This window comes from Zalophus californianus, chromosome 1 (genome assembly GCF_009762305.2).
Source record: "Zalophus californianus isolate mZalCal1 chromosome 1, mZalCal1.pri.v2, whole genome shotgun sequence".
NCBI classification, from domain to species: domain Eukaryota; kingdom Metazoa; phylum Chordata; class Mammalia; order Carnivora; family Otariidae; genus Zalophus; species Zalophus californianus.
The window spans coordinates 161472686-161486747 of NC_045595.1; the positions used below are offsets into that span (position 1 = coordinate 161472686).

The following is a 14062-nucleotide window of genomic DNA, read 5'->3' on the forward strand; positions in this document are numbered from 1 at the left end:
AAACATACCTATTAAACTGAGGATGTTGATTGTATTACTTAATCCTCTGTATTATGAGATTATTATTTGCTTACTTGACCCATCGAGTTTTTTAAACAGTATATTAAAATGTCCAACTATAACTTTTTATTAAATTTGTCTGTAGGCCTAGGAATTTTTTTTAAGATTTTATGTATTTGAAAGAGTGAGAGAGAGCATGAGAGGGGAGAAGTTCAGAGGGAGAAACAAACTCCCTCCTGAGCGGGGAGCCTGATGCGGAAATTGATCCTGGGACTCCAGGATCATGACCTGAGCCAAACTGAGTCACCCAGGTGACCCTGTAGGCCTAGGAATTTTTACTTTAATATTGTATATATATTCTGTATTGTACATACTATAGATGTATATATTAATTGGTGCATTATTTGTAGCTTTTACACAGACTTTTTAAGTTACATACTAGCGTACCTCATCTTAAAAAAATACTAGGAATTTTAAAATGTAGGAAAATATAACCCATAATGGGGAAAATAAGTCAGTTGAAACTCAGAATGACAGAGATGATAGAATTAGTAGATAAAAACATTCTAACAGTTGTTAGAGCTACATGCGATATGTTCAAGAAGTGAGAAGAAAGGTTATGTATGACAGAGATGTGAAAAATGAAAAAAAAATTACTCAAGCTGAATTTATAGAGATAAAAACAAGTTGTCTGAGATTAAAAAGTATCTATCTTGGATTACTGGCAGATAAACATTTTAGAAGCAAAGATTAGTGACCTTGAAGACATAGCAAAAGAAACTATACAAAATGGAACACACAGAAAAGACTGAAATAAACATATTAGTGAAAAGTGGGAGAATTTGCAAGTGATTGAAGAACTTGAAAATGGGTGGGGGGGGGGACAGGAAAAATATTTAAAGAAATATTGGTCATTTTTTCCTCCATATTTGATGAAAACTCTAAATACACAGATTCAAGATCCTCAACAATCTCCTAACACAAGACACATAAAAACAAACAAAAACTATTCCAAGGCATGTTGTTTAAAACCAGTGAGAAGGAAAATCTTAAAACAATCAGAGAAAATAAGAAATAACAGAGGGACAAAGACAAATACGACACTACATTTTTTCTTCAGAAAAATGTAACTGAGAAAGCGGTAAAGCAGTATCTTTAAATTACTGAAAGAAATATATAGTCAACTCAACCATAAATTTTTTTACCCAGAGAAAATAGCTTTCAAAATGAAAGCAAGTAGAGAATTTTTCAGCTATGTAAGAGCTGGAGAAATTCATCACCAGCAGACCTGTTCTAAAAAAGTGTTTAAGAAAGTCCTTTAAGCTGAAGAATAATGATACTAGATAGAAGCCTGGATCTACACAAAGGATTGAAGAGTTCTGGAACTGTTAACTACAGGGATAAACGTGACAATATTTATTATTATTTAAATCTTTTAAAAAGAGAATTGGCCTTATTAAAGGAAATAACAAGGATAATGCCTTATTAAGGGAAAAATAGTAACAATGTGTAAAATAAATAAAACCTGGAGCACAAAAGTCAGAAGAGAGAGGAGTACACTGTTTTAAGGTTCTTATACTATACCAAAGTAGTAGTATATCATTTGAATGTAGACTGTGATAAGTTAAAGATGTTTATTATAGGGGTGCCTGGGTGGCTCAGTCAGATAAGCATCTGCCTTCAGTTCAGGTCATGATCCCAGAGTCCTGGGATGGAGCCCCGCTTGGGGTTCCCTCCTCAGTGGGGAGCCTGCTTCTCTTTCTCCTCCCTGCTCTCTCTTTCTCTCTCCATAAATAAATAAAATCTTAAAGAAAGATGTTTATTATAAACCCTAAGCAATCACTAAAATGACACAACAGATTTCTAACTAATAATCCATCCATGAAGATAAAAAAAGAGTCATAAAATAATACCAAGGTACAGTTGGCCCTTGAACAACATGGGGTTGAACTGCATAGGTTTGCTTATATGCAGAGTTTTTTATTTGATACATAAAGTACAGTATTGTAAATGTATTTTGTCTTCCTTGTGATTTTCTTAATAATATTTTCTCTAGCTTATTTTATTGTAAGAATACAGTATATAATACATAAAACATAAAAAATATGTGTTAATCGACTGTTTATGTTTATTGATAAGGCTTTCAGTCCACAGGAGGCTATTAGTGGTTAAGTTTTGGGGGAGTCAAAAGTTTTATGTGGGTTTTTGACTGTGTGGGGGGTTGTTCCTCTAACCCCTGTCTTGTTCAAGTGTGAATTATAATATAGAAGTCATAAAAAGAGGGAAAAAAAATGAATGAAGAATAGAGGAGACTAAGGGAAAACAGAGATCAAGAGTATTGCTTTGAACCCAACCATATCAATAACTGCATTAAATGAGAATGGTCTAAACACTTCAATTAAATGGCAGAGATTATCAGATTGGATTAAAAAAGCAAAATAAACTATATGCTGCCTATAAAAATGCATTTTAAATAGAGAGGATATAGAAGACTTGAAAAGCTCTATCAACTGAGTTAACCTAATTGGTATTTAGAGAATATTCTATCTCACAAAAATAGACTATGCATTCTTTTCAAGTGCATATCATCATTCACTGAGATTAGACCATATTCTGGGCATTAAAGGAAGGCTCAATAAACTTAGAAGGATTCAAGTCATATGTTTTCTTACCACAATGGGGTTAAATTAGAAATCAATAACAAAAAGAGATCCGGAAACTCTTCAAATACTTGGAAACTAAATAATACACTTCTTTTTTTTTTTAATGGGATAAATGAACTGGACTTTTTTTATTATGTTATGTTAATCACCATACATTACATCATTAGGTTTTTTTTCCCACTTTTTAAAAAAAAATTTATTATGTTATGTTAGTCACCATACAATACATCATTAGTTTTTGATGTGGTGATCCACCATCCATTGTTTTCGTATAACACCCAGTGCTCCATGCAGTACGTGCCCTCCTTAATACCCATCACTGGGCTAACCAATTCCCCCCTCCCCTCTAAAACGCTGTTTGTCTCTCAGAGTCCATATTCTCTCATGGTTCATCTCTCCCTCCAATTCCCCCCCACCTCATTTTTCCCTTCCTTCTCCTAATGTCCTCCATGCTATTCCTATGTTCCACAAATAAGTGAAACCATACGATAATTGACTTTCTCTGCTTCACTTATTTCACTTAGCATAATCTCCCCCTGTCCCATCCATGTTGATGTAAAAGTTGGGTATTCATCCTTTCTGATAGCTGAGTAATATTCCATTGTATATATGGACCACATCTTCTTTATCCATTCGTCTGTTGAAGGGCATCTCAGCTCTTTCCACAGTTTGGCTATTGCGGATATTGCTGCTATGAACATTGGGGTGCATATGGCCCTTCTTTTCACTACATCTGTGTCTTTGGGGTAAATACCCAGAAGTGCAATTGCTGGGTCATAGGGTAGCTCTATTTTTAAATTTTTGAGGAACCTCCACACTGTTTTCCAAAGTGGCTGTACCAACTTGCATTCTCACCAACAATTTAAGAGGGTTCCCTTTACTCCACAACCTCTCCAACATTTGTTGCTTCTTTCCCTGTCCGTTTTTGCCATTCTAACTGGTGTAAGGTGGTATCTCAGTGTGGTTTTGATTTGAATTTCCCTGATGGCTAATGAGGATGAACATTTTTTCATGTGTCTGTTAGCCATTTGTATGTCTTCCTTGGAGAAGTGTCTGTTCATGTTTTCTGCCCACTTTTTGACTTGATTATTTGTTTTTTGGGTGTTGAGTTTGAGAAGTTCTTTATAGATCTTGGATACCAGCCCTTTATCTGTAGTGTCATTTGCAAATATCTTCTCCCACTCTGTGGGTTGCCTCTTTGTTTTGTTGACTGTTTCCTTTGCTGTGCAGAAGCCTTTTATCTTGATGAAGTCCCAAAAGTTCATTTTTGCTTTTGTTTCACCAGCTTTTGGAGATGTATCTTGAAAGAAGTTGCTGTGGCCAATGTCAAAGAGGTTACTGCCTATGTTCTCCTCTAGGATTTTGATGGATTCCTGTCTCACATTGAGGTCTTTCATCCATTTTGAGTTTATCTTTGTGAATGGTGTTAGAGAATGGTCGAGTTTCATTCTTCTGCATGTGGCTGTCCAATTTTCCCAGCACCATTTATTGAAGAGACTGTCTTTTTTCCATTGCATGTTTTTTCCTGCTTTGTCAAAGATTATTTGACCATAGAGTTGAGGGTCCATATCTGGGTTCCCTATTCTGTTCTATTGGTCTATATGTCTGTTTTTGTGCCAGTACCATGCTGTCTTGGCGATCACAGCTTTGTAATATAGCTTGAAATCGGGCAACGTGATGCCCCCAGCTTTGTTTTTCTTTTTCAACATTTCCTTGGCGATTCGGGGTCTTTTCTGATTCCATACAAATTTTAGGATTGTTTGTTAAAGCACTTTGAAAAATGTCATTGGAATTTTGATCGGGATGGCATTGAAGGTATAGATTGCTCTGGGTAGCATAGTCATTTTAACAATGTTTATTCTTCTGATCCATGAGCATGGAATATTTTTCCATCTTTTTGTGCCTTCAATTTCTTTCATGAGTGTTCTGTAGTTCCTAGAGTATAGATCCTTTACCTCTTTGGTTAGGTTTATTCTGAGGTATCTTATGGTTTTTGGTGCTATTGTAAATGGAATCGTTTCTCTAATTTCTCTTTCTACAGTTGCGTTGTTAGTGTATAAGAAAGCAACTGATTTCTGTGCATTGATTTTGTATCCTGCCACATTACTGAATTGCTGTCTGAGTTCTAGTAACTTGGGGGTGGAGTCTTTTGGGTTTTCCACATAAAGTATCATGTCATCTGCGAAAAGAGAGAGTTTGACTTCTTTGCCAATTTGAATACCTTTTATTTCTTTTTGTTGTCTGGTTGCTGTTGCTAGGACTTCTAGTACTATGTTGAACAATAGTGGCGAGAGTGGACATCCTTGACGTGTTCCTGATCTTAAGGGAAAGGCTCTCAGCTTTTCCCCATTGAGGATGATATTCACTGTGGGTTTTTCATAAATGGATTTTATGAACTTGAGGAATGTTCCCTCTATCCCTATACTCTGAAGAGTTTTAATCAGGAAGGGATGTTGTATTTTGTCAAATGCTTTTTCTGCATCAATTGAGAGGACCATATGGTTCTTCTCCCCCCTCTTATTAATGTGTTCTATCACATTGATTGATTTGCGAATGTTGAACCACCCTTGCATCCTGGGGATAAATCCCACTTGGTCGTGGTGTATGATCCTTTTAATGTATTGTTGGATCCTATTAGCTAGGATTTTGTTGAGGATTTTGGAATCCATATTCATCAGGGATATCGGTCTGAGATTCTCCTTTTTGATGGGGTCTTTGCCTGGTTTGGGGATTAAGATAATGCTGGCCTCATAGAATGAGTTTGGAAGTTTTCCTTCTGTTTCTGTTTTTTGAAACAGCTTCAGTAGAATAGGTATTATTTCTTCTTTGAATGTTTGGTAGAATTCCCCAGGGAATCCATCAGGCCCTGGACTCTTGTTTTTTGGGAGGTTTTTGATCACGGCTTCAATCTCGTCACTGGTTATTGGCCTATTCAAGTTGTCAATTTCTTCCTGTTTCAGTCTTGGCCGCTTATAGGTTTCCAGGGAGGCCTCCATTTCATCCAGATTGCTCAGTTTATTGGCATATAGTTGTTGATAATAATTTCTAATAATTATTTCTATTTCCTTGGTGTTAGTCGTGATCTCTCCCCTTTCATTCATAATTTTATTAATTTGGGTCCTTTCTCTTTTCTTTTGGATAAGTCTGGCCAGTGGTTTATCGATCTTATTAATTCTTTCAAAGAACCAACTTTTAGTTTCATTGATCTGATCTACCATGTTTCTGGTTTCTAATTCATGGATTTCTGCTCTAATTTTAATTATTTCTCTTCTAATGCATGGCTTAGGCATTGTTTGTTGCTTTTTCTCTAGTTCTTTAAGGTGTAGAGTTAGTTGGTGAATTCAGGATTTTTCTATTTTTTTGAGTGAGGCTTGGATGGCTATGTATTTCCCCCTTAGGACCACCTTTGCAGTATCCCATAGGTTTTGGACTGATGTGTTCTCATTGATTTCCATGAATTGTTTAAGTTCTTCTTTGATTTCCTGGTTGACCCAAACATTCTTGAGCAGAGTGGTCTTTAGCTTCCAAGTGTTTGAATTTCTGCCAAGTTTTTTCTTGTGATTGAGTTCCAGTTTTAAAGCACTGTGGTCTGAGAATATGCAGGGAATAATCTCAATCTTTTGGTATTGGTTGAGACCTGATTTGTGACCCAGTATGTGGTCTATTCTGGAGAATGTTCCATGTGCGCGTGAGAAGAATGAGTATTCTGCTGTTTTAGGGTGGAATGTTCTGTAAATATCTATGAGGTCTATATGGTCCAGTGTATCATTCAAAGTTCTTGTTTCCTTGTTGATTTTCTGCTTAGATGATCTGTCCATTGCTGAGAGTGGAATATTGAGGTCTCCTACAATTAATGTATTGTTATCAATATGACTATTTTGGTTAACAGTTGGCTTATGTAGATGGCTGCTCCCATGTTGGGGGCATAGATGTTTACAATTGTTAGATCTTCTTGTTGGATAGACCCTTTAAGAATGATATAGTGTCCTTCTGTGTCTCTAATTACAGACTTTAGTTTAAAATCTAATTTGTCTGATATAAGAATTGTTACCCCAGCTTTCTTTTGAGGTCCGCTGGCATGGAAGATAGATCTCCATCCCTTCACTTTCAGTCTGGATGTATCTTTAGGTTCAAAATGAGTCTCTTGTAGGCAGCATATGGATGGGTCCTGTCTTTTTATCCAATCTGCAACCCTGTGCCATTTTATGGGAGCATTTAGGCCATTCACGTTGAGAGTGATTATTGAAAGATATGAATTAATTGTCGTCATGTTGCCTGTGAAGACATTGTTTTTATAGATTGTCCCTGTAAATTTCTGTTGTATATGACTCTTGGGGTCTTTCTCCTTTTATAGAACCCCCCTTAATATTTCTTGCAGGACCAGCTTAGTGGTCACATATTCTTTCAGTTTCTGCCGGTTGTGGAAGCTCTGAATCTCTCCATCCATTCTAAATGACAGCCTTGCCAGATAAAGTATTCTTGGCTGCATGTTCTTCTCATTTAGTACCCTGAATATGTCTTGCCAGGCCTTTTTGGCTTGCCAGGTCTCTGTGGATAGGTCTGACGTTATTCTGATGTTCCTCCCTCTGTACGTAAGGAATCTCTTCCCCCTAACTGCCCTTAAGATGGTTTCCTTGGTTCTAAGATTTGCAAGTTTTACTATTACATGCCGGGGCATTGGCCTGTTTTCCTTGATCTCGGGAGGGGTCCTTTCTGCCTCTAGGACGCGAATGTTTGTTTCATTCCCCAGATTAGGGAAGTTCTCAGCTACGATTTGCTCAAATACATCTTCTAGTCCTCTCTCTCTCTCCACACCCTCTGGGATTCCAATTATTCTGATATTGGAACGCTTCATGGTGTCACTTATTTCTCTGATTCTATTTTCATGGATTCTGAGTTGTTTTACCCTGGCCTCCTCTTTTCCCTTTTTATCTATTATATTGTCCTCCAGGTCACTAATTCGTTCTTCTGCCTCAGTTACCCTAGCTGTTAGATTATCTAGATTGGATTGGATCTCACTGATAGTATTTTTAAGTTCTGCCAATTCAGCTTTCATTTCTGCCCTCAGAGACTCTATGTTGCCATTAATTGATTTCTCCATTCTAGCCATTTTCTTCACAATAGCTAGCCTGAATTCCGTCTCCAACATCTTGGTTATATCTGCCTCCATTTGTAAATCTGCAGCATAAGTCATGATCTCTGAGTCTTTTCTATTTTGGGGGTTCTTCCTTCTAGTCACTGTGTTGATGGGTGTTTGAGGGAATGCATAGTCCAAATTATTGACCAGAACCCAAGCAAGATGCACAGTTTTCTTGGGACCTTAGGGTTGCTGGCCTCTTGTTTTCCCAGCCTGTCTTTTGGCGGAGGGGCCTGCCATGCTGTTTGTTACTCAGGCAACCCTGTTTGGGTGGAGTTGCCCTGCCCCCCTGTGGCGGGGAATGGGCTCCGCGGGAATCAGTTTTGGGGGCTTTTGTTCTCTAGCAGCTTTCCCTGGCAGTTTTCTGCATCTCTTCTGCGAGTCAGCGCAGAAGAGACCTCAGAGCAGAGAGACCGCAGTCTGTTCTTCAGTGAGCTCTCCAGGCCACACCATCTCCATTTCTGTCCGCACTGCTTTAAACTGCAGCGGCTGGGTTGTGCGCCCCTCCGCAGTGCTCCAAGTCCTGCCTCCAGGTCGGAGCACGTCTCTGCCCTTTGTGCTTCTAAAACCACCAGCTGCTCCCAGTTCGCACACATGACCCTACTGCTCTGGGTTTCTGCCCCGGGGGCTGCCCTAAAGTCCTTTCCCCTCTGCTCCCAGTCTGTGAGTCTGTGCCCGGTCCCTAGCCTGTGAGGCTGTCGCTCACCAACGGTGTAGGATACCCATGGCCAGGCACCCTCCTGCTGCCATTTATCCTCTGATATCTGCCCGTGGAATCATGGCTCCCTGCTTCGTACCTCAAAACCAACCGCTTGCGATATCTGTTTGTAGAGATCCAGATCTTCTTATATCTCAGGCTGATTTCATGGGTGCTCAGAGTGGTCTGATAGATATCCAGCTCAATTCCTGGGACCAGTTGAAATAGGGTCCCCTACTCCTCTGCCATCTTTCCTTCTCTCTACATCATTAGTTTTTGATGTAGTGTTCCATGATTCATTGTTTGCATAAATAATACACTTCTAAATAACCAATAGGCCAAAGAAGGAATCAAAGGGAAATTAGAAATATTTGAAATAAAAATAACAACACAATATATCAAAATTTGTGGGAGATTTATGAAACCAAATGCCCATTTTAGACAAGAAGAAAAGTCTCATTACTGACCTCAGCTTCCACCTTGAGAAGCTAAAAAAAGAACAGATGAAAACACAATAAACAGAAGAAATATATAATATAGATCAGAGGGCAAATTGATGAAACAGAAAATATAAAAACAACAGAAAAATTATGTGAATGGTAACTGGTTCTTTGAGGAAATAAAAAAGTTGATAAATCTCTAGCTAGACAGATGGAGGGGGGGAAGAAGCATCAAAGAGAAGTTAAATTTACTAGATTCTTCAGATATTAAAAGGAAAATATTGGAGTATTTTGAACAACTTCGTGCTAATAAATTAAACAACTTAGATGAGAGGGACACATTCCTCAAAAGACATAAACTACCACATTCACTCAACAGGAAATAGATAACTTAAATAGTCTTTTATTTATTAAGGAAGTTAAATTTGTAGTTAAAACCTTCCAAATTATCAGTCATCAAGTACATTTGATACATAAAACTCAAAATATTGAGTGGAATTCAAATGATATAAACCAGAGGCAAAAAATGCAAATATCTTTAGTAGCTAGGTCAATAATATAAGTGAATGATGTAGATTAGTTATGGGAAAAAGTAACTGCCAAAAATACAATCAAACTTTATTTTTACTGAACCATGGTATGCATAGAAATGTAACACAAATGTATGATAGCAAATATTTTGAAAATTTAAAGTAAATATATACTTATTAATTATTATTTATGTTTTTATGGGTTTTCTCTAAAATCAGAAACCTGATTCTTATTCTTCTGCCCTTAGACATTAATATATTTTTGGATTTTTTATGACATTGTGGACAACTTCAAATATTTTACTCTAGCATTGGCATTTAATTCTATGCCAGTTCATAATGGAAAACAATTATTGACAGAAATTGGTACTTCCAAATATGGACAGAGTTCTTCCACACATGCTCTTCCTTTCTCTCTTTTTACACGGTCACTCCTCATTGTTCAGTTCTCAGAATTAAAATTTTCTCTTCAGAGATGCCCTTCTTGCCATTATTATTTCTCACTCTATTTTCTTGATTGTATTTTTTTTTTTTACTAGTGCTGATACTTTATTAACCTGATACTCATCTTTTCTACACATTTATAGTTCCATGGGGAGAGGACCTACCTTGTTTTACCTCTGTTTCCCTCAGCGTACACGAGTGTCTAAATTAGTGCCTACACTACACTAGGAGCTCAACAAAGAACTGAAGAAAGAATGAATAAAATCCACTAAGCTCTGGTTAGAGGGCAGGACTGACAGCTCACATGTACACTTACCTTGGTCAGTGATGACTTGAGACCCAGTTAAACTTCTATTCCAAATGGAGAAAGATAACAGAAAGATTTTTTAAAAAATAATTTTTGGAGGGCAGTTTAGGAATTTAAGTTGGACACGTACCTTGATCAAACTCTTGACTTTTTAGAAATATATTCTACGGAGACTCACCATGTACACTTTTTAAAGTAGCAATTCTTTTCCTAGGCATTTAGCCTCGAGAAGTCAGGTAAGTACTTACACCCGTGTGGAGATGCATTCTCATTGCAATATTTTTGTAAAAGTGAAAAACAGAACTTGGAAATGAGCTAAATGTACTTTCAAATTATTTGAATAAATTCTAATGTAGTCATCAGTGAGATGCTATGCAGGCATTAAAATTATAATATGTAACTGTATTTAGTTATAGTTAAAAAAATAAGGAAAATAAATCACCAATATATTAAGTGGAAAAAGTTTAAATAATATGTGTAAAATAATCACTCCCTTTTTTTGGTAAAAGAGAAAAAAAGAAAGAGACAACTGATGTATGTACATATGGAAAGTTGCTCATAGTAATTATCTATGACCAGTGGAATATCCAAATTCTTTTTTATATTTGTTTATTGTTATAAGGAGCATGCATTAACTTTATAACAATTCTAAAAAGCAATAAAGATACTTCCGTTTGGGAACAATACTTCTTAAGAAGACTCTTCCACTTCTTGTAGAAATATATTTAATGTCCCATGTCTTTCAGTCAGAAATTTCTTTCAATTAAGGGGTGTTCCACGGATGAAAAGGAAAAATTTTTTTTAAAAGGTGGCTTTTATTTTTCTTTCAACATGTTCTAGAGTATACTTATGCTTAAAACATTTTTTTTCGTTTTATTTTACAGAGTATTAAGTATGGTTGGTGAAGTTGTGACCTTGTAATTAGGTTCAATTTGCAAATTTGATTTTATTTTACATTTTACTACTTAGGCATTTGGTAAGCAAATTCAAATAACTAATTTTCATGGCATTACATTTGGTTTGCAAGAACATAAGCTCTGGATAAGAGGTAAGCCACCATCCCACTAACAAATAATTTAGATCGTCACTCTCCCAGATCTTGTGTCATCTAGGGATTTTTTTTCTTAACATCTCCAATAAGAGTGGGATTATTGAGCTAGATCATAGCCCAGCTAATTTATAGATTCTCTCTTTGCATGAATCAATCCAAACAGTCTGATGGGATCATCATGAACATTTTCCTCTATTTCCTGGCTCTCAAGCGGGAAACTGTTTACCGAAGTGGTCTTAGAAAGGCTGGCATCCACAGCATGTAACTGCTTATCTTCATCCTTGTCTAACAAATAACTATTCTCTTCCCTGGGCTTCCTGCGCTTCCCCTCACAGTTGTGATGCAGTGAGGCATAGAACATCTGTGGTTCCTCAGTTGCCTAAAAAGAAAGGCATATTAACTTTTTGTTGTTATCTCATTCTTTAACTTTGATGACATCTGGGAATTTCTAAGATCTATGAAAAACAAGCAGCTTGTTTTCTGGGCTTTGGCTACCTGTTTTGCCAAACTGGCCAGGTAGGATGACAACAAAAAACAATAGTCAACTCAAGACTTTTGAGTAGAAAAATGCTTAGATGAAATTTGTGTGTGTGTATTTTTATTTCTTTTTGTACACAAAATATACATGAACATTTTAGATGGCCTCTCACGTGCCTCTCCCCCTGCCTCCACCTTAGGTAGCTCTTGCCCTGTGTTGCTTTCACCAAGTGACAACACTCCAGTTTGTTAAAGTGGGAACAAGCATGATAGGAAGGAATGTAATGAATCTCAAAATCTATTTTGCATATGTTTAATAACTGGTCATTTGATGGTACCCACAAAAATCCCCACTTTTTCTACATTTTTGAAGTCCAGAAGTATAAAGTAAAAAGATTCAGAAGTATAAAGATGACATTATCCATTTTTGTGACAGGCATCTGGCAAGAATTATAGTTTTCCATCTTCCCCCTTTATTTCCTTCTTGCCTGCCTGTCCCGAGGTTCCCTTTGGGCTCATTTCAGACTGGGCTTGGAGATCTTTATTTCTGTACTTATAACTAAAAGCATTTCAAATAATGTATGTTTGGTCAACAGTTGGTCAACTTTATCAAGCGCTGCAGAATTCAAAGAATGTGAGTCCTGAGAAAGGATCACAGATTGTACATGATGAGTCACTTGTGACTTCCAGAGAGTGGTTTCAGTTGAGTGTATGGGTGGAAAAAATATAGCTAGGAGTAAAAGATTGTGTATCAACGGAAACAGTAGAGGAAAGTAAGAATCAGTTTAAGAATTAAAGAGAAACACAGGCAGAAGGCAAATTTTGTTTTGTTTATTTTTTTGTTTTTAAAAATTGGGGTGATTTTTGCATGTTGGTAGGTAAATCGTAATGATTCTTTAAAGAAAAAATCAAAAATCAAATAATTGAAGATGCAAGATCTTGAAAGCAATGGAGGAAATGATCAAGAGCATAAATTGGTATTGGCTTAGGAAAGGAGAGTGGATACTTCTGACATAGGAGGGAAAGGCAAGATCAGTGGGAGACTGGGACATGAAGAGGAGAGGAACAAGCTCACACTTGTATCCCTCACTTTGTCTTATGATATAGGAACTCTGTGGACTCATTTTATTATTAGGTTTCTTCTTAGTTAATGGTAGACATAGATATTGAAATTACAACTTCTGAACTGTGCACATCATTTTTAAAGGGCAAGGACCTTATTTCTTTTCCCAACAGTCACTTTATCCATAAAGCTTTCTGCATAATTTTGCAGAGTGCTCTTGTAATTGACCAAAGTAAGTATTGTAGTAGCAAACTGGGTAGTGGTTTTGATGATCATGATCATTCTAATAAAACAGAATTGAGCAAATATAAAGAAATCATGTTTAATTTGTGAAACTAAATTTGTGAGAAAGGTATAATAGAATAAATACTAATCTCCTTATAAGTATCTTTAAATACGTAATTTATAAAATAGCAGGCTTTTAAAGACATTTTAAGCTTTGCACAATTTCCACTTGAGTAAAAACCAGATGCACCACAATTCATATGTACTAAATAGCAACTTTTATTATGAAATTTCAGCTCTTTTACAATTAAGGTGCTGTGACTCTCCATTTCAGATGGTGTGGTTATATTTGAGCCTTCTCTAAGAGGTTTTTATTATACTGGATTTAGCAGGTATAGAACATGCAGGTTTTCATACCTTTTATCTAAAAATTTTTTTACCATTATTCACACATCAGATGACAGATTTGTGCAACAGAAAGTGACTTCCTAATCTGTTTAAACCTTACCACATCTTGGTTTCTTAAAAACTTCAAGAATTCTGATTTCTTGGTGGATTCATATAGAGGAAAAGAGAAAAATTCTATCTTAATGAGAAGTTTTCAAGATGTGACCCATCTTAGGGAGGAGAATATTTTCTGTTAGGCAGGACTAAGTTTAGATTCTCTTTCTACCTAGTACCTGAGTGCTTTAGGGCAAGTTTTTCAACTTTCTCAAGCTTCTGTCAAATGGGAGAAATAATGCTGTTTCCCTCATAAAACTCTAAAACGATAATACATATAAAGAACATATGACAAGGCCTGACACAAAAGGACCACACAGAAAATGCTGGCTGGCCCTCTCACTATTTCTAGGGAGTAGCAAGAGAACACATAACTGAAGGGACAAGATCTAGGATGGAAAGGAAGAACTCTTTTAACTGAAATTTGTAACATTTCAACAGCATGTAGACGAAGAACTGTGAATGGTTTCTGATGAAGTCAGTGCTATGTCTGAGGAGGTGGAACTGATTATGGTAGGAAAAGGAAA

The 14062-nt window shown here is 36.6% G+C and overlaps 1 protein-coding gene across 2 annotated transcripts in view; it reads right to left on the minus strand.

Moving 5' to 3' along the window:
- Window positions 1-10810: 10810 nt before the first annotated feature.
- Window positions 10811-14062, minus strand: part of LOC113918781 (T-cell receptor-associated transmembrane adapter 1) — a 32054-nt gene continuing 28802 nt past the window's right edge. For both annotated transcript variants that reach the window (XM_027587585.2, XM_027587584.2), the window contains one exon: window positions 10811-11648. In XM_027587585.2, coding sequence (XP_027443386.1) covers window positions 11391-11648 — 258 coding nt within the window. In that variant the 3' untranslated portion in view covers window positions 10811-11390. The remainder of the gene's footprint in view (window positions 11649-14062) is intronic.